At 40.3% G+C, this 19,929-nt stretch overlaps 1 protein-coding gene across 2 annotated transcripts in view; it reads left to right on the forward strand.

The window, feature by feature from the left end:
• Nucleotides 1-19,929, forward strand: part of nfic (nuclear factor I/C) — a 200,365-nt gene that overhangs the window by 167,126 nt on the left and 13,310 nt on the right. Inside the window, exons 9-10 of one of the 2 annotated variants that reach the window (XM_022670218.2) lie at nucleotides 7,397-7,556; nucleotides 11,412-11,497. In XM_022670218.2, coding sequence (XP_022525939.2) covers nucleotides 7,397-7,556; nucleotides 11,412-11,497 — 246 coding nt within the window. The remainder of the gene's footprint in view (nucleotides 1-7,396; nucleotides 7,557-11,411; nucleotides 11,498-19,929) is intronic. The other variant, XM_022670219.2, reaches the window with a different exon arrangement.

Below are 19,929 nucleotides of genomic sequence, written 5' to 3' on the forward strand. Positions count from 1 at the left end.
AAAAAAGGTTAAGAATCATGCATAATTTTCTTTCTTCATTTTGTGTTGGTCTTTCACATTAAATTCCAATTAAATATATATATAGGTTTGTGGTTGTAACGTGACAAAATATGAAAAAAATTCAAGGGGTATGAACACTTTTGCAAGCCACTGTATCGTCCTAGTAATAATTGCAATATCTTGTAATTTTAAGACCCTTTTATGCTAATGATATAATAATAATGCAATAGCATTATATACATGTACATACTTAAAAACAACAATGAACCATTTAAATTATTGAAGCCATCTACTTACAGTATATATATTTAATCAGTAATACCCAATAATGGCAGTGACAATATTACATCTTGTAGCACAAACCTTGAGTGTATTATCGTGATTAAATCACAGTTCCATTATCACTGTTTATTAAAGATTTTAAAATAAAGAGGACAAGAAAATAATATGATGTTCGGTTATAAACACTCTGCAAGCTAAAACAGTTCCATTACTGGTTTGTTTGTAGCTGCGCTGTTTGGCTTGTAAGTGCTGCATCGTTGCTAGGTTACCTATATGTGACGGAGTAATACATGGAGAGCTTCAGTTACAGTGCATTACCGGCTGATAATGGCACTCATAGAACGCGTATCGACCAATCACATTTAACACACACAGAAACCTACACACATACCCTACTGTGTGACAGTGTCAGTGTATATTACAAAGGTACATAGTGTAGTACAGCATAAAATATATATAATATGGTACAGCATGGTAACACAGTATTGTATAATATAGAGCAGTAAAATAGTTTTAGATTGTATAGTATACCAGCACATGCTCTTGAAGGTTTAATATGTAAATATTTATTAAATGTACATTTAAAAAAACAGAAGAAATGGTTGCAACACAGTTCCTACCAAAACACATCCAGCAGTTTTGATTAATTCATTTAACACCAAATAAGGTTTATATAAACCCTTATATGGCGTCACATCAATGTCAAAAGTCGGGGCCGCAAAAATGCCAGGTGAGAAAAATTAACCAGCATGTTTTAACATTCTGTCTGTGTAAATTAACGTCTTGTGAGCGCAAATGTGAAGCTCACAAGCAAAAAAAGGGAATTGTGTGCGCGCTGGACAAAATATTGCTCTCGAGCTTCATTTTCCTCCTCCCAGTTGTTTAATTTTCCTCTCGATATCACGCTTTTGCGCTCGAGTTTTGAAAGGGGTGGTTTTGACAGTTTGTGGGGCAGAGTCAGTGAATGCTATTGGCTGATATCTCCAGGGTTTGTGACGGACCGCCTACCTCCAAGAGCAGAAGGAAGGCGGAGAAACAAGGACAGCAGAAGAGTTAGCTAACTGGCTATGCTAACATCCAAACAACCCGCTCTCCGGCGCTGTTAACCCGGGTTTAGTGCCTGGAGCCAGTCAAAAAGCTGAACAAAAGAGCCAGTCACTCCAGTCACTAAACAAGAGGCGTTTACTCCGGGCGCTGAAAGAGAGAGTCGGGCACTAAACCTGGGCAGACAGCCCCGGGGGGGGGGGCGGTTGTTTGCATGTTAGCATAGCCATCTAGCTAACTCTCCTGTTGTCCTTCTTTCTCCGCTCTCCTCCGGCTCTTGGAGGTAGGAGGTCTGTCACAAACTGTGAAGATATCAGCCAATAGTATTCGCTAAGGATGGCAACCCTGACCCCGCCCCCAACCTGTCAAAACCACCACTATTAGAACTCAAACACAAAAGCCTCGCTTTAGCAGAAACAAAAAATGCAGGTAATTTGCTATTCACATTTGCGCTCGCGAGAAGTTTCGCGAGAAAAATTTTTCACCTGGTATTTTTGCACCCCCGACTTTTGACACTGATGTGACGCCATACCCTTTAACCCCTAATTATCCTTCGGATGCTGCAGTTGCTGCTCTCTGCAATGGCTGTTGGTTCTGACCCCTAGTTAACTCACAATTGTTGCGTGGTGTTTTGTCTGCCAGCAAAGGGTGAAGAGCATAAGCTGAATTCTGTTTTGCTGATCGAGCAAATAGAACCAAGTGTGATTATGCAGCAGGTTCTAGAGCTGCAGTTTATTTTAGGCCTATGTTTATTTCTGTCTTTCCCAGCATCACCAGTTCCTCCCATTTCTCCAGTTCCTTCAGCTCCTTCAGTTTTGCACTGCTTCTGCTGATTTTACAAAATGTGGGTTTAATATGACAGTGACCAAAACAGAAAGAGATAAAGTGAGAATGTGAGAGATATTGAGAGAGAGAGAGAGAGTCGTCACTGTCTGCAAAGGACTCATGTTTTCTTAAAAAGAGGAATGGAAATAACCTCAAGAAAGAACACCCCTTTTAAAGTCTGTAAAAGAGAAAAAGTGCAAAAGATCAGACAGAATATGAATGAGAAAGAGAGAGAAAATGTGAGAGCAGGAGAGAACAGACTCCAAGAGAGAGAGAGAGAGAGCTAAAAGAGAATGAGAGAGTGGAATCTGAGCGATATCTAAGGGAGAAAGAGAGAGAAAGAGAAAATGCGAGAGTGGGAGAATTTAGAATCCAAGAGAGAAAGAGGGAGAAAATGTGAGAGCAGGAGAGAACAGACAGAATACAAGAAAGAGAGAGAGCTAAGAGAGAATGAGAGAGTGGAATCTGAGCGATATCTAAGATAAAAAAAAGAGAGAGAGAAAAAGCGAGAGTAACCGAAAGAGAGAGAGAAAGAGAGATGTCACTGTCTACAAAGGACTCCCGCCCAAAAGAGGGGTGAAAAAAACAGTCAGAACACCCCTTTTCATATCCTTGAAAGAAGTAGAGAAGAAGGAGAGTGCGAGAGATCAGAAAGAATCTGATAGGGAGTGAGAAAGAGTGAGGGAGAAAAAGAGAAAAGAGTACGCGAGAGGTCGGACAGAATCCGAGAGAGATCTAGAGTGAGAGAGAAAGACGGAAATAGAGAGAGTGGCAAAAAAGAAAGATGTCACTGTTTGCAATGCATTCGCAACTAAAAGAGGGGCAGAAAAAGCCAGAAAAATGCCCCCTTTTTAGTATCTGCAAAAGAGAGAGTACGCGAGAGCTCAGACATAATCTGAGAGAGATCTAAAGTGAAAGAAAAAGAAATTAAAAGAGTGAGAGAGAAAGAGGGGAATAGAGAGATGGACAAAAAGAGAGAAATGTCACTGTTTGCAATGCATTCGCAACTAAAGGGGGGCCTTGAGTCAGAATGCCCCCCTTTTAGTATCTGCAAAAGAGAGAGAGAGTTCGCGAGAGATCAGAAATGATCTGAGAGATCTTTAGAGTCAAAGAGAGAGAAATAAAAAGAGTGAGAGAGAGAGAAAGACAGAAATAGAGAGACTGACAAAAAGGGAAAGATGTCACTGTCTGCAAAGGGCTCCCAACCAGAAGTCAGAACACCCCCCTTTTAGCATCCGCAAAAGAAAGGGAGAGAGAGTGCGCGAGAGATCAGACATAATCTGAGAAAGATCTGAGAGTGAAAGAGAGAGAAAAAGAGAGAGAGACAGAGGGAGCAGGAAGTGTGGATTCAAACTGGAAAAAGGAAGGAGATTCCAGTGTGCCTGGCAGGGCTGCTGACGCTGGCACAGCGGGGGAGAGAGAGTGCGCGAGAGCGAGCGAGAGAGAGATTTGTCAGGCTTGCCCCATGGCAGGCAGGCAGGCAGGCTTGGCTCGTTCTGCAGACTCATTGAAATTCCCCGTACTGCAGTGCGACTGCAGCCAGCCAGTCACAAAGGACAGACGCAGCGGCCCACAATGCCGCTGACTCACTCAGCAACTATTGTTGTGCGGGACAGTGAGTGTGCAGTCCTGGGGATGGATGGATAAGCAGAGAGAGAGAGAGAGAGAGTGAAAGTGTGAGAGGGTGAGAGAGAGAGAGAGAGAGAGAGAGCACGACAGATGGCAGCTCTCTGCCAAAACAGTGCCAAGAACCTTATTCTGTCTCTCGCGCACATACTGTAACTGCTGACCCAGAGAGAGAGAGAGATAGAAAGAGAGATAGAAAGAGAGATAGAGCGAGAGACCAAAGGCCGATTCATACTTCTGCATTGAACCTGAGCCGAAGTCTACGCGAGAAACCTGTGCATAGCTACACCGTCTACACCGACGTACACCCCCCTAGAAATGTAACATGCCTTATGTTTGGGTAGTGCAACCACAAGTGCCACCATCAGTGTGTAGTCCTTCCAGAGACTGTAAAAAAGATGGATGCCCCGTCGCCGTTCCCATTCATTCAATGTAAAAGAAGCCAAAATCTTCCGTCATGTTGGCGATGCTGAAACCAGAGTCTGTAGAGCGCAGTAGAGACCCAGAGGAGGTAGAAAGACTGTGGAGAGACAGCCTACTCATTTAAATAACCCCGCCCCTGAGGGCTGCCTCCACAGAGCTCACACAGTCTATGGTCCTATCCATTCAGTCATTGGTCCCACCCCCGGCTAGGTGTAACCCAGCCCTTTTACACACCAATAACCACACCTTTTTGAATAGAGCTGAATAATTCCTTCCGCCAGGCTACCTTCCTCTGTCTGGTTACTTGTAATGTGTTTTAAATTGTGCTTAAAAGCATTAATAGGCCAAGAGAGAGAGAGCATGTTCACGATAGAAAGAGAGAGAGAGCTTGAAAGTAAGAGAGAGACAATGAAAGAGAGTAAGACAGATGGCAGCTCTCTGCCAAAACAGTGCCAAGAACCTTATTCTGTTTCTCACACACATACTGTAACTGCCGACCAAGAAAGAGGGAAAGAAAGAGAGATAGAGCGAGAGACCAAAGGCCAGTTTATACTTCTGCATTGAACCTGCGCAAAACCTGTGCATAGCTCACAACCCTACGCCATCTCCAGAGGTAGAAATTTTACCTCAAAAAAACTATTTTGGTGATGTTGGATTGCTTTCTGGACATCCAGAACCAACTCCTCAATGTCTGAACGCTGTGTATTTCACTTCTACCTTGTTTGGTCCAGAACTTCAGATATTTCAGTTTGGTCTGAACCAAAATAGCAGGTGTGAAAGGTGCCTTGAACCACAATCAAGATCAAGTAATCTTGCGACCAAGCAATTTTAGTCCAATCAGAAGACATGGTCTCAGTTCGGATCATCTTATCCATGGTCCAGTTCCTTTGCGGTCTCAAATCCCTTTTTTTTTTGGATGGTTGAGACTTTTGGACCAATTACCAGAGGTGGAAAAAGTACTGAAAAATTGTAATTAAGTAAAAGTATCTTTACTTTGCTAAAATTCTACTCAAGTAAAAGTAAAGAAGTACTCAATTTAAAATTTACTTTGAGTAAAAGTTACATAGTTACTTTTTTAATGAACTAATATTCCACATAATAATTTGGTCCTTCAGGCAGTATTTGTTCAGACCACCCCATGAAACCCCATGATTTTTTAAAGAACAAGTAGTATAGGTTTCTATCATCCATTTTTTTCTTTACTGTTAAAAAGTTATGGTCATATAGGTGACTATAAACCGTATTTTTACAGTTTTACAGTTCATTATTATTTTTTAACTTGCCATTGTTATGCTTTAACTGCTATTTACATGTTTTTATTAACATTTAAGCAGATTGTTTAATGATAAAAATATTTACCACCACATGCTTTCTCAGGTTTGATGTGGAAATTTTGAAAGCTGACAGCTCTGTCCGGCGGAGCACATTTTCCATTGCTTGAGGACGTTATTGCCTCGTTATTCTCGGCGCATCCGTGCTAATTTTATTTTTTTTTAATTCAAACATTTTTTTCCCCAGCAACTCATTTTTTACTCAGTAATGGGGAGTTTTCCAATGTAGCGAAGTAAATTACTTGTGTCAAAATGTACTTGAGTAAAAGTAAAATTACCTATCTTAAAAACTACTTTAAAATTACAAATTATCCTTAAAATCTACTTAATTACAGTAATGTGAGTAAATGTAATTCATTACTTTCCACCTCTGCCAATTACAAGGAGTTATGTCAAGCTATTATCACCCTTTAAACAATAGAAGTTTTGTAATGCTATTTTAATTTTGCTATGACATGATAATCACAATACAGAAATACACAGTAACTTCAAACTGTGTATTTAAAAAAAGGCACTTGCTGCGCTGTGTGTAGCTGTTCTTCATAAACATTTTTCTTTAATAATAATTAATAATAATAAGTGTATGCTTCTCAAGTGTTGCAATGTTAATTAACATCATGCTGAACAGATTTTGCTAATTTAAAAAAATGGCCAAAATGTTTTTAAAAAGCTAATTTTTAACGCTGTACTTACTAAGTAAATTTCGGGTTTATTTCGGGCTTGGGAACACAGTTTATGGCGTCTGGTGTAGTTTCTACTGTAACCGTAGATTACCCCTCATTTATAAACAGAAAAAAATTGCAACACAGCATCTCTCAAAAGTGAAGCCACCACAGGTCTAGTGCCTCTACAGGCTGGTTGCAGTATGATGAATAGCCCGACTCCCTCCCAAACTTTCTTTCCATCTCCAGTGTTTAATGCCCAAAGTTAGTTTCTGTGTGGTAATATTATTGCATTTTTCTTTCCCCAGAAATCAGCTTTTAAGCTTTATTCTGCTTATTGTATCTGCATACTGTAAGAAGGTGGGGCTACACCTAGGAATGAAGTGACTGACAGCCTTCCTGCTGGAACAGACTGTCTGCATTACATGGATTGGCATGAACTATCTAGTTCTATCAATTCTATTATTGTGTGATTAAATATTTTAAGAAATGACTCAGTAACTACAAAAATGATCAAGTGTCTATTATATAGGATGCATTATCTACTAGAAATGATCCCATATCTACAGTAAGTGATTCAGTAACTTCATTAAATGATTCTCTGCCTATTGTAAATTATTTGTTATCTAAATTTTTCGCGATTCGTAAGAAAGATTACTCTGTAATAACTATTAAAAATGATTAAGTATCTGCTGAGAAAAAATAATGCGGTGGTCAGCAGTGTATAGATTATATTTTGCTATATTTAATGAGAAAAAGACAGAAGGATGAGAGTGAGAGAGATTTGATGAATGAGATGAGAATATAAAATTATGTGCCTTATATTTGGGCACTACAACCATGAAGAGTAAATCTTACACCTTTTCTTATTGGCTCCTGGCACCATCTGTTTAAAAGAAGTGGGCAGGTCTAAACCCCAACTCACCATCAGTGTGTAGTCCTTCCCCCAGCCTTCCCCTACATGGCTACTTGTGATGTACATGTATATTATATTAAATTGAGCTTAGAGCGTTAATATTCTTAGTGTAGTCAGTGGCTTATAGATTAGATTGTGAATAAGAGAGAGCAGGTTGAGAGAAAGATAGAAAGAGAGAGAGAGAGAGAGAAAAAGAGAGAGGGCGGGAGAGTGAGAGAGAGCAGTTAAAAGTGTTTGTAAATGCCCTGGAGCTCCTGGCTGACTGTTGCTCTCTCTTTCTCCTGCAGCTGAATGGCAGTGGTCAGGTGAAGGTCCCCCCTCACTACATCTCCTCTCAGATGCTGGCCCCCCCGCCTCCCCCGGCCCTGCCCCGCCTGACGCTGCCCCCCGACTCCAAATCCAGCACCACCTCTGCAGACGCAGCCTCCAGCTCGCCCACCTCCCCCAGTAAGTGGGTCAATGTGGTACCCATTCAGCCGTCCGTACATCCGTCCATACATCCGTCCACCCCCTCCCTTCCCTGGCCAGCTTTGCAGGGATTGGCTTAGAGATTGGCTTGATTGGTCAGTCTTGGGTAGTTCTGCAGACGTTTGTTCTTGTACCCAAAGATATAAGCAGAGGACAGTGAGCGAGAAGGACATCCAAAGTACCCTAAATAAAAATAAAATAAAAGCTAGTGTAGCTATCTAAGCTGAAAAAGATCATTTTCTCCAGATAGCCGAAGACCTAGAGACTCAACTTCAGTTTAGTACAATACATGGAAAACCAAATGAACGTTATTTCAGCCCAGGGTAAACATTCACAGAACTGTGTAAATGAATGTGTAATGTATTAAACCAATGTAAATGGGGATATCAATGCAAGAGTGCAGAACATTCTAGAACTGTGTGAATGACTGAAGAGTATTCTAGAAATGTGGATGACTAGAGGACATTCTAGAACTGTTGACACTCTAGAATTGTATTGATGGGTTAACATTATTAAACTGTGAATGGATAGAAAACATTTTAGGACTGTGTAAATTGAAGTGTAATGTCTTGAAACAATGTAAATAAGGGGATATCAACGAAAGAGTGGAGAACATTCTAGAACTGTGAATTAGTAGAGCACATTGTAGAACTGTATGAATCAGTGGAGGACCTTATAGAACTGTGGATGAGTAGAAGACATTCTAGAACTGTGTGAATCAGTGGAGAACATTCTAGAACTGTGAATTAGTAGAGAACATTGTAGAACTGTGTGAATCAGTGGAGGACCTTATAGAACTGTGGATGAGTGGAGGGCATTCTAGAACTGTGTGAATCAGTGGAGGACACTCTAGAACTGTGGATGAGTGGAGGACACTCTAGAACTGTGGATGAGTGGAGGACATTCTCGAACTGTGAATGAGTAGAAGACATTCTAGGACTATGAATGAGTGGAGGACATTCTAGAACTGTTTGAATGAGTGGAGGACATTCTAGAACTGTGTAATTAAGTGGAGGAAGTTCTAGAATTGTGAATGACTGAAATACATTCTAGAACTGTGAATAAGTGGAGAACATTCTAAAACTGTGAATAAGTGGATGTCATTCTAGAACTATGAAAAGGATAGAGTACATTCTAGAACTGTGTTCATGGGTGAACATTTTAAAGCTGTGAATGGATGGCAGACAGTCGGAACCATGAATGTTTGGAGGAGATTCTAAGACTGTGAATATGTGGAGGAAAGTCTGGAACTTTGAATGGATAAAGGACATTCTAGAACTTGTCTTTTCTAGACATGAGATGTGTTGAAGCCATGGACTAAACACAATCTTACGCAATATTGGATCCGTTTCAGTTGCAACTTATTTACTATTTTACTATTTGAAGATTACGTAAACTATGGACTGTGTATGTACTGTTGATCAAACTGAGATGCAGAAGCATAAAAAGTAAAAGTAAAAAACGTTTAAAAACGAACTAAACTAAGTTAATACAATAAAAATAGCTCTTTATTCAGATGCAGCATGATTTTAAGTTTTAAGTTAAGGACTGACTTTGCATGCTGCTGAGTTGGAGCACGGTGCACATGCGCTGTAGACGCTGGGAGAGGCTGAGTCCCAGAGCAGGAATGCTGATCCATCATCAGTTCCTGCCGTTCTCGTTCTCGTCGGGCAGGAATACCCGGACAGTGTGTTCTTACTCTGAGAAAGCTGATAAATGATGGTGCATTGTCTTTGGCCGCTGAGGCTTATAAGCAGCCGTGCTCTTTAGATGACGAGGCAGTGGGCCATAGAGGCCCTTGTCCATTAATCATGCTAATTTCATTAAGAATTGCTGAGGAGAGCTGGGCCTGCGCCGGGCCGGGCCGGGCCTGCGCCGCAGCAGCAGCAGCAGCTATGATCAATCCTCCGGTGTGTGGTCTCCTCATCTCACCCAAATACGATTAGAGCGTCTGCCTGCTCGCTCAGCTGAGACGCCGCTTAATAGTTATGGATTCCCGATGTGCTCGGTTTGATGTGAATGAATGCGTAGGTTTTAGCCGGCTCTTTTTTTTCTCCTCCAGATCTGTGAATAAAAGGAACGCCTGAGAGTTCAGATTTAATGATCATTCCGACAGTTTTATAAAAGCTGTGTTAGTGCGGGATTCCCTGCGAGAGGCCCGGATAAACACGGCTGCCTTTTTAATTACTCAGCTCAGCCAGCCGGCTCGGATTAGAAGACATTACGCCGTGTTTTCATTAGCGAGGCGCTGGATTTGTATAACGAGATATTGTTACACGGGGAGAACGCATGCGGGCGTTTAGCTCTGTTCACTGTCAGAGAGCTCTCGCAAAACACCGTCTGAAGGGTTTAATCACAGAGTGTGCTTGAGACCCTCTACTTTCTTTACTTACGTTTAAGTAAATCTAAAATCTAATTCAGGTTTTCTGTTGTTTCGCGATAAAAAACATGGGCTTCTTTAGAATAATGAAGTGAATGAATCTTCGGTATAATGCCATTATGGCGTTATACAACGTACAATACAATGAAATTGTTCTCACAGCTGGGTCAGCAGTATTACAGCGCCCTCTTTTCTAAGTCTGGAAACTATATGAAACAAGCCATCAAACCAAGCTGAACTGCTTGAATTTTTGCACCAGGAAAGCAGGCATTAAGTTATCCAAAAGCAGTGTGCAAGACTTGTGGAGGAGGAGAACATGATGCCAAGATGCATGAAAACTGTGATTAAAAATCAGGGTTATTCCACCAAATATTGATTTCTGAACTAAAATTTAATTAAAACGTTATAAATATGAACTTGTTTTCTTTGCATTAGAAAGCTCTAAAAGCTCAGTATCTTTTTTGTTATTTCAGACATTTCTCATTTTCTGCAAATAAATGCTCTATTTGGAATTTGGGAGAAATGTTGTTTGTAGTTTTTAGAATAAAACAAAAATGTTAATTTTACTCAAACATAAACCTATAAATAGCAGAATCAGATAAACTGATTTAGATGTACATATGCATGTCTCATTAATTAATACTCATTAAAAATGTCTTTTTATACAGCCTGATAAGGTTTTGCCAATTTTATTTATTTATTCAACACGGACACAGCATCAGAGCGTTCAGAAGGTCGATTTCTTTTTAAATTTCATTGATATAAAATATTAAATACTGAGCTAGCCTTCTTTTCCTACATTTCTACATTTTCCTACTCAATTTTTTTTGTCACTCTTCCAAAAATACTGTGAAAGGAAATACCAACACTAAAACTTAAAATTTATAATTAATATTTTCAGAAAATTGACATCTATTGACATCTCTTATATAAATAAATTTTATTTTTATTAAATATTAATTAAAGCTTAGTCTTTAGAAGAATAAAAGTTTCACGTCTCATGTAGCTTTTTTTAACTGGGTAAACATGCAGACGACAGTAGTCCAATATACTCACCTCTGAACAGCGAAAGAGCTATCGCTGTGGTTAGCGGCTAATGCTAATGCTAAAGCTAAAGCTGCTGCACCCAGACTTAGTGCTGGAGAAACTTCACTGAAAATTCACCCTTATAACTCTGTACTTCAGTGGAGTGGCTTTATTGCTCCTTAATACCTGACTGGTAGAATTCATACATAAGGCGCAGGGATTATACGGCTCTCTGCTAAAAAAAAATTCAAAAAGGATTTTAAGTGCGCCTTAAAATGCCAAATATGTTCATATGTGTAATACTGTGTTAATTTAGAGTAAATCTTGAACAATATATTGTAACACATTGATTATATATGCTGAAGACCCAGACAATGCTGACCACTGTGCTGATAATCATCATTTCTTTCTCTCTCTTTCTCTTTCAGCATACTCTGCTCCCGGGACACCACCTGCCAACCGCTCCTTCGTAGGAATCGCCTCTCGAGACCCTGCTAGTCTGTATCAGGCTCAGGTACTGAATCATCACACAGAACTTTATTTAACTTCATTCTTGATATTAATTTTATTAGAATTTTATTATGGATACAAAATGTATTACTGCTTTATTCCAAAATGTTAAAGAAGGGGATTAAAGTCTTATTGGAATTTAATTCTGGATATTCCATATATTTTAATGGCACTTCATTTGGTATTACAATTGAATTTGAACTTCTATTCTATTCTAAATCTAAATGTATTGGAACTTTTACTGCATTGAAAATTTATTTGGTTTCATATTTTATTGACACTTTATTCTGGATTGAAATTTTACCAAAAAGTGATTTGGTGCCTAAATTTTATTGGATTTATTTGGGGTATGAATTTTTTTTTTTATATTTTAACTTGATTTTGGATCAACATTTTATTTAAAGTTTGTTCTGGAAAGCAGTACTTTGCATACTTTCTTTTTTTTAGAATGTCTTTCTGTAAATTGATTTTATTGGAAAGTTTGCTATTTTATTGGAATCTAATTTTGGATCTTGTACAGTTTTCTTCCCACCAAAAATATTAAATTAGTATTCTTGAATAAATAATCGACTTTTAGATGAACATTAATGGGTTTATCCCATTTCTGCACCTAATCCATCCAAGCTCCCATCTTTCCCTTGATGCCACTACACACACTAAAAACTTAATTTATTATACATTGAAAAAAGTTAAATATTAATCACATTGTTTGAAATTTTGTGAAATGTAAAATGTGGGTGAATTTTCTCTCGTATTGTGGTGCTGGCTGTGCTACAGTAGTCTGGCCTTGTTTGAGACACAGGAGCTACACCTCTGTGTTGAATTATGGATCAGAGGAGTGTATTCTCTCTCTCTGCGTTGAACACACACTCCACCTCCACACATCAGACAGCGCTGAGTCGAGAGGAGCCACACACGGTTCCCTGCTCTCAGTTAAAACACATTCATAAAGCGCGGCTTGAGGGGGGGGGGGGGGGTGGGTGCTCAGAACTCAGGACCTATCGATTCTTCTGGAGCTTCAGTTTCACTTCAGCTGAGATCAGGGAGTCGCGCAGGTTTTTTTATTTGCTTACTCAGCTTCTGTATAACATCCCAGATTACAATCCCTCAAAAACAGAGCAGCTCCAGAATTACTGCTGAACAGCATCAGCACGACGGCCTCTTACCATTCCATGTGTATGTGGGGGCATCATCTTGATTCCACCGGACTATTAAAAAGTTTGTTGTTACAAATATACAGTATTTGTTCACAATTAGTAATTAATTACACAGTGATAGATTACATAGTAATAACATATAGGGCCCTAAAGTACACCCTGCACAAGGTGCGTTGCGATGCTCAAAGGTTTGGAATATATCTACACTAATAGACGTGGTGGTCTGGAAGTGAGGTCAATTTCTGGTGTGTATTTTATCTTGGTGCGCCACTGACTGATTAAAACCCTGACAACAGTCAGCAGTCAGCTGCCCAGTTCTATCTTAGTCATGCAGGAGCACCATGCACAAAAGTGTCTTCTGTAAAGTTACCTTTTTTAAAATACTTGGAGCTGGTTCTGAACTGATTGGTTCTGGATTGGATGCTAAAAGGATGTACAGTGTGTGTCTGGGATGCTCATTTAATTCCAGTGCGGCTGTTTAGCTGATTAAGATAAAGTGAGGTACAGTGAGGTAAAGTGAGAGCACAGTGTTAATCAGTGTATCAGCAGTGCAGTGTGCAGTTCTGGACCAGGGGGTTTAGCTACATGCTGCTACCGCTCCTGCTGCATTGCAGTGCTCACTGCTCTATAAAAAGTGCACCTCGCTGAGGCATGGGGTAGTGAAGTGTGTGAGTGTGTGTGGGTGAGTGTGCATGGAATCTATAGCTGAAACTTTACTAGTGTACTGCAGATATGTATATTGGCTGCTTATAGAACCTGCCACACTCCACTCAGTCCAGACGCATTTGTCCAGTGGCAGGTTTAGTGGCTGTGGTCAGCTCTGGAGGGCTGAGGAGGAGCAAAAAAAAAAAAAAAGTGAAAGGTGAAAAAGGGACATGGGGGGTGGGGTTAAAGAGACGGTAAAGCGCGTGCTCCGTCCGGGATGGTCACGTCCAGAGCAGTCTGGTTGTTAGGGGAAACCAGACATGATGTAATGGTGCGATGAACTTGAACTTGAGAACAGGGAATAAAAAAGTCCACCAGGCCGAGATAATTCACACCGCTCAGACCAGACTGATGGAAAGTGCTGTCTGCATGAGCGGGGATTGATTCATCAGGTCTGAGATACAAATAGACTCATGTTATACAGTGTATCATGTTTATTTACACAGTAAAATACAATGATCATACATTTCTCTGCAAAATGCAAAAGAATCTTGAAATATAGTAGTTAGACTGGGACATCCCGTGTTGAATTGAAGTCATAACCAGAACACTTAGTGGATCCTGACATAAAAGATATTAGATCTATTATGTCAATATTTTTTAACAGATCATTCAAAACCCATCAAAATTAGTGTGGAGTTGGCGCCACTCAGCATTTGCTCACTTTACATGACTTTTCTAGAATGTCCTCAACTCACTCACAGTTCTAAACTTTTCTCAACTTATTCACACAGTTCTGGAATGTCTTCCACTCATTCACAGGTCTAGAATAATGTTCCCTCATTTACAGTTCTAGAACGTTCTACCCTTGTTCACCGTTCTAGAATGGTCTGCATCTGTTCACAGTTCTAGAATGATCTGCACTCATTCACAGTTCTAGATTGTCTGCACTCGTTCACAGTTCTAGAATAATCTGCACTCGTTCACAGTTCTAGAACGATCTGCACTCGTTCACAGTTCTAGAATGATCTGTATCCACTTGCAGTTCTAGAATGATCTGCCTACGTTCACAGTTCTAGAATTATCTGCTCTCGTTCACAGTTCTAGAATGATATGCACTCCTTCATCGATTTAGAATTATCTGCACTTGTTCACAGTTCTAGAATGATCTGCACTTGTTTACAGTTCTAGAATGATCTACATCCACTCGCAGTTCTAGAATGATCTGCTCTCCTTCATTGTTCTAGAATGATCCGCTCTCCTTCATTGTTCTAGAATGATCCGCACTCAATCACAGTTCTAGAGTGGTCTGTACCTGTTCACAGTTCTAGAATGATCTGCACTCATGAACAGTTCTAGAGTGGTCAGTACCTGTTCACAGTTCTAAAATGATCTGCTCTCGTTTACAGTTCTAGAATGATCTGCACTCGTTCACAGTTCTAAAATAATCTGCTCTCGTTTACAGTTCTAGAATGATCTGCACTCGTTCACAGTTCTAAAATAATCTGATCTCGTTCACAGTTCTAGAATGATCTGCACTCGTTCACAGTTCTAAAATGATCTGCACTCCTTCATCATTCTAGAATGATCTGCACTCATTCACAGTTCACAGTTGTCTGTATCTGTTCACAGTTCTAGAATGATCTGCCTTCGTTCACAGTTCTAAAATGATCTTCCTATGTTCACAGTTCTACTCATTCACAGTTCTAGAATGTTTTTACCTTGTTCTCAATTCTAGAATGACCTACACTCATTCACAGTTCTAGAAAGTCCTCCACTTGATAACTAATCTAGATTGTCTTTCATTCATTCACAGTGCTAGAATGTTTTGCACTCAATAACTATTCTAGAATGTCCTCCACTAATTCACAGTTCTAGAATGTCTTCCACCTATTTACAGTTTTAGTATGTCTTCGACTCATTTAGAGAATGAGCGTTCTAGAATGTTCTGCACTGATTCATAGTTCCAAAATGTCATCCACTCATTCACAGTTCCAGAATGTCCTCCACTCATTCACAGTCCAGAATGTCCTCCACTCATTCACAGTTCCAGAATGTCTACCACTCAATAACTAGTCTAGAATGTCCTCCAATCATTTACAGTTGTAGAATGTCCTTCACTCATTTACACAGTTCTAGAATGATCTGCACTTGTTCACAGTTCTAGAAATATCTCCCTCATTTTTAGCAGTTTAGCAGTTTATAGAGCTCCTCCAGATCTGATTCTGTTACGTTTTCTTCTCTCATCAGTGATGATCTTTGTTTCTGAGGAGACTCGTATTCCAGCCTTGGCTTCAGACTCCCCCCAAAGCGTTTAATTAGAGGGAAAGATTGTCGTTAGTTTTTCCCTCGTGGCCTAATAACCCGCCCTCCCCATCCTGCGCTTTGACCACACCCATGTCTCAGCTTCATGTTTTCTTAACTTCAACCACCTGTCCCCGAGACAAAACCTCCAGCCTTTATAGAAATCTAAATATTTCGCTTGGAGTCGAGTCCTGACCACAGTTAATCTCTGCTCTCCGTCCTGCCGGACAGGCGCGGTTCGAGAGGCTGTTCTGGGGGAATCAGTGCCTTTGATGCGAATAAAACGGATCTCTTTAGCAGCTGGCATGCGCTGGAGGTTCCAGAATAAACGGTGGGCATGAGGCCATAAAGGGAGATAGAGGGGAGTCATTTGACTCCAGATTTTATCCAGAGCACATCATTTGGCTTTAATGTGCAGCAGTAAATTCTGCTCCCTCTGTTTAACAAAGAGGAATTTTGCGCGTTGCAAAATAATGGAATGGGCGGAAAAAAAATGGAAGTGCCTTTAAGTCCAAGATACACAGAGTTCTGTTGAAAGCGAATAAAAGGCTAAAACTTATACTGTAAATGTTGCAGTGGATATATTTAGCTGTACGCTGTAGAAATGTAGACATTAAGCCAACTTAAAGAACCATTTAGGATTATATTTTCTGTTGTAACTCATAACATGACCAGCATGTATCATCAGATAATAAGAAAACTTGCAGCTATTGGCAGCAGAGCTTCAGACAGTATTTTCTTATTTGAACTGTGTGGTACCTCAAGGAAATCTGTGTGGCTTGTGACCTTCGAATCGGCCCACCACCATTTCCCCAGCCCCATTTCCACACTCAAGTTTGCCAGGTACACATACAACAGCATGCAAACAGTATGATACCGCCATGGAAACGAGCAATCTGTCTATTTTTATGCTGAACAGGTAATCACTAGGCTTCAGTAAGGTAAGCTAACCATAGCTGGATAATTTACCACCAGCACTAGCGTAATAGAGACGGAACATAGATATATATATATATATATATTCACTGATTAGCTACAGAGTAAGACTTGTCGCTTGCCACTGTGTGACAACCTGGCAACCTGCACTAGAATTTTGGTGGTTAATGTGTTGTTAAGTGTGTGTGTTGTGCTGGTATAAGTGTATCAGAAACCAGTTGAAACCAGATAGGTTCCACAGCAACAACTAAGAAAGACTGTAGCAACCACCTAGCAGCCTTATATAAAACAAATAGCAGCTGTAAATTGCCACCTGGCAACCACTTAACAACACCACTGCAACCACCTTTGTTACCGAATAACACATACTAACCATCTAGAACAGGGAGTTCACCCCTCTTTACTCCTCTGGCAAGGCTTGATATTAGATGTTGGAACATAGCTGTGAGAATTTGATGGTCTGTATGTTCTGAGAAGCCCAGAGGATGTTTAGTTTTAGAATCAATATTTTTCCAATTTCCAAAGTAGTAGAAGAAGCACCACTGGGCAGAAACCCACCTTAAGCAAGAAACCCACAGAAGAAGGCCAGCCAGGAGACACTGCTGTGCTCTCAGTTACTGGGAAACGGCCAGTCAGTTCCAGAGGCTCACTGGTGCAGGAGTACAGCTCCCTCTGCTGGACTCAGAATTGAAATGGCCAGCAGCTTTGGATTCTTCAAAGCAAAGATACAGTAGCAGTCAAATAAATATGTGACAAAAATTGTCAACCCGACTATGAAGGTATCATAAGGGATCATGTTTAACTCTTAAAAGTGTTAAACAAACCAAAATACTCCAAAAAGCATTTAAGTGCTTCTTCTCTGGGACGCTGTTAACTTCCTCTCTAACTATCCTCTTCCTCTTCCTTTCCTGGGATGTTCCCGATGAGAGCCAGTTTCATCATAAATGATGCATTGACTGACCATCGTTCCTTAACCTATTAAAATGTATTGACTTGTACAGGGGTTGGACATTGAAACTGAAACACCTGTAATTTTAGTGTGGGAGGTTTCATGGCTAAATTGGAGCAGCCTGGTGGCCAATCTTCATTAATTGCACATTATTGCAGTGTGAAGGTTCAATTAGCAGGGTGAGAGCACAGTTTTTCTCAAAATATTGCAATTTGTCCTCTTTTGAACATTATGGGTGAAATACCAGAGTTCAAAAGAGGACAAATTGTTGGTGCACATCTTGCTGGAGCATCTGTGACCAAGACAGCAAGTCTTTGTGATGCATCAAGAGCCACGGTATCCAGGGTAATGTCAGTATACCACCAAGAAGGACCAACCACATCCAACAGGACTAACTGTGGACGCTGTAAGAGGAAGCTGTCTGAAAGGAATGTTTCATTGGAAAATGAAATCCGCATCTTCATAAAAGTTGTCAGTAGCAGAGGGAAACATGAAGTGATTTAAGATTTTGTGGGAATACACTGAACTGACTTTGGACTTGATAATAAAACACAGTGGATCAACACCAGCAGATGTCATGTCTCTTTATCCAAACCATCACTGATTGGTGGAAACTTCACACTAGACCTCAAGCAGTTTGGATTGTGTGTCTCTCCACTCTTCCTCCAGACTCTAATTCCTTGATTTACAAATGAAATGTAAAATTTACTGATGATCAGTGATGGTTTGGAGAGACATGTCATCTGCTGGTGTTGATCCACTGTGTTTTATTATCAAGTCTAAAGTCAGTGCAGTTTTGTTTTCCCACAAAATCTTACAGCCCTTCATGCTCTTTTCTGCTACTGACAACTTTTATGGAGATGCGGATTTCATTTTCCAGCAGGACACTTGCTCTTATATAATATTCAAATTTTCTGATACACTGATTTTTGGGTTTTCATTGGCTGTAAGCCATAATCATCAATAATAAAATAAATAAATGCATAAATTAGATAATTCTGTGTGTAATACATCTATATAATATATGAGTTTCACATTTTTAACTGAATTACTGAAATAAAGTGACTTTTCAAAGATATTCAAATTTTTTGAGATGGCCCTGTACAGTGTGTATGTACAGCCAGTGAAGCTGAGTTCTGAGTGTTCACTCCGGAGTGATCAGCCAGATGTTTGTAAGCGCCGGGATCGGAGGCGCCGGGATCTCTCAGGCTCTTTCCCCTCTTTTTAGCTTTATTAAATCAGTGCAATTGAGTGTAGTTAAAGACGTCTGCTGGAGCGCTGTTAACTCACTCAGGCCTCGGTGGAAAATGTTGAACCGGGCACTCGGGCCGTGAATGGCTGCCGTTTTTTAAAGCCTGTCAAATTTTAAAAAGGCTTCGGCGGAGCGCAAGCGAACGAGAGCCAAAATCCTATTATGTTTTTAAAAGCTTTGGTCCGGGGCCCGCTGGGCCGCCTCGCGCTGGCCCTCGCTGCGCTCTTTAGGCCGTATTATGTTTAATAGCTGCGTTCCCTCCGAAGCTAAAGCGTTATCTGCAGCACAGGGAGTCCACTGGGGCAGAAGACACTGATTGCTGCGAGTTTGGAAAGCACAAGTCATTACGTTGTGTTCTGGCTGCTGATTCGCTGTGGTTCTGCATAATTTAGAGCTGTGACACACATCTAATACTTTCATACACACTCCTGTACACACACTCCTTCTGTAATACGGATTGATTAGTATAAAAAACAATCCAGTATGTCCAGTTTGTCCAGTTTTTGAATATAAACCAATGGGATGTCAGAATGGTATATGTTTATACTTCTCTACATACAACCAGAATCAGATTTACCCTGATGCTCTGGAAGGAGAGATTTATCTAGATAGTTATTTTTTGAATGATTAGAAGCATGAATGAAAACACGCTGAAATAAAACAGCAGTAACGAGGCTATTTTTATACAATAAAGGTATTAAATGGGTAAAAGGGTGATAAAAATGCAACATTAGGGCAAACCACTATGATCATGAGATCTCTGTTTCGAATCCTGTTCATGTAGCTTGCCATCGGCTGAGAGAGCACAATTGGCCTTGATCTCTCTCTCTCTCTGGGTAGGTAGATGGCGCATTCTCCACACATCACTCCAAAGGGTGATGTTGATCAGCACAAGGCTGCGTCTGTGAGCTGATGTATCGGGACCAAATCGCTGCACTTTCCTTCGAACGCACTGTGATGCTGCTCGCCAATCCTGCATCAGCAGCAGAAGCAGAGTTTTTATTGCAGCAGGGTTTTTATTGAATGATGAGAAGCCGGAATGAAAACTAGTTAAAATGTAATGGGAGTAACGAGGCTATTTTTAAAATGTAAGGAGTAGAAAGTTTAGACAATTGTGTGAAAATGTAAGAAGTAGAAGTAAAATAGCTTTTGCTTTTCTTTTTTGCTCTTTTAAAACACATTTTAAAAAGAAT

The sequence above is a fragment of the Astyanax mexicanus genome, chromosome 12, assembly GCF_023375975.1.
Source record: "Astyanax mexicanus isolate ESR-SI-001 chromosome 12, AstMex3_surface, whole genome shotgun sequence".
NCBI lineage: Eukaryota > Metazoa > Chordata > Actinopteri > Characiformes > Acestrorhamphidae > Astyanax > Astyanax mexicanus.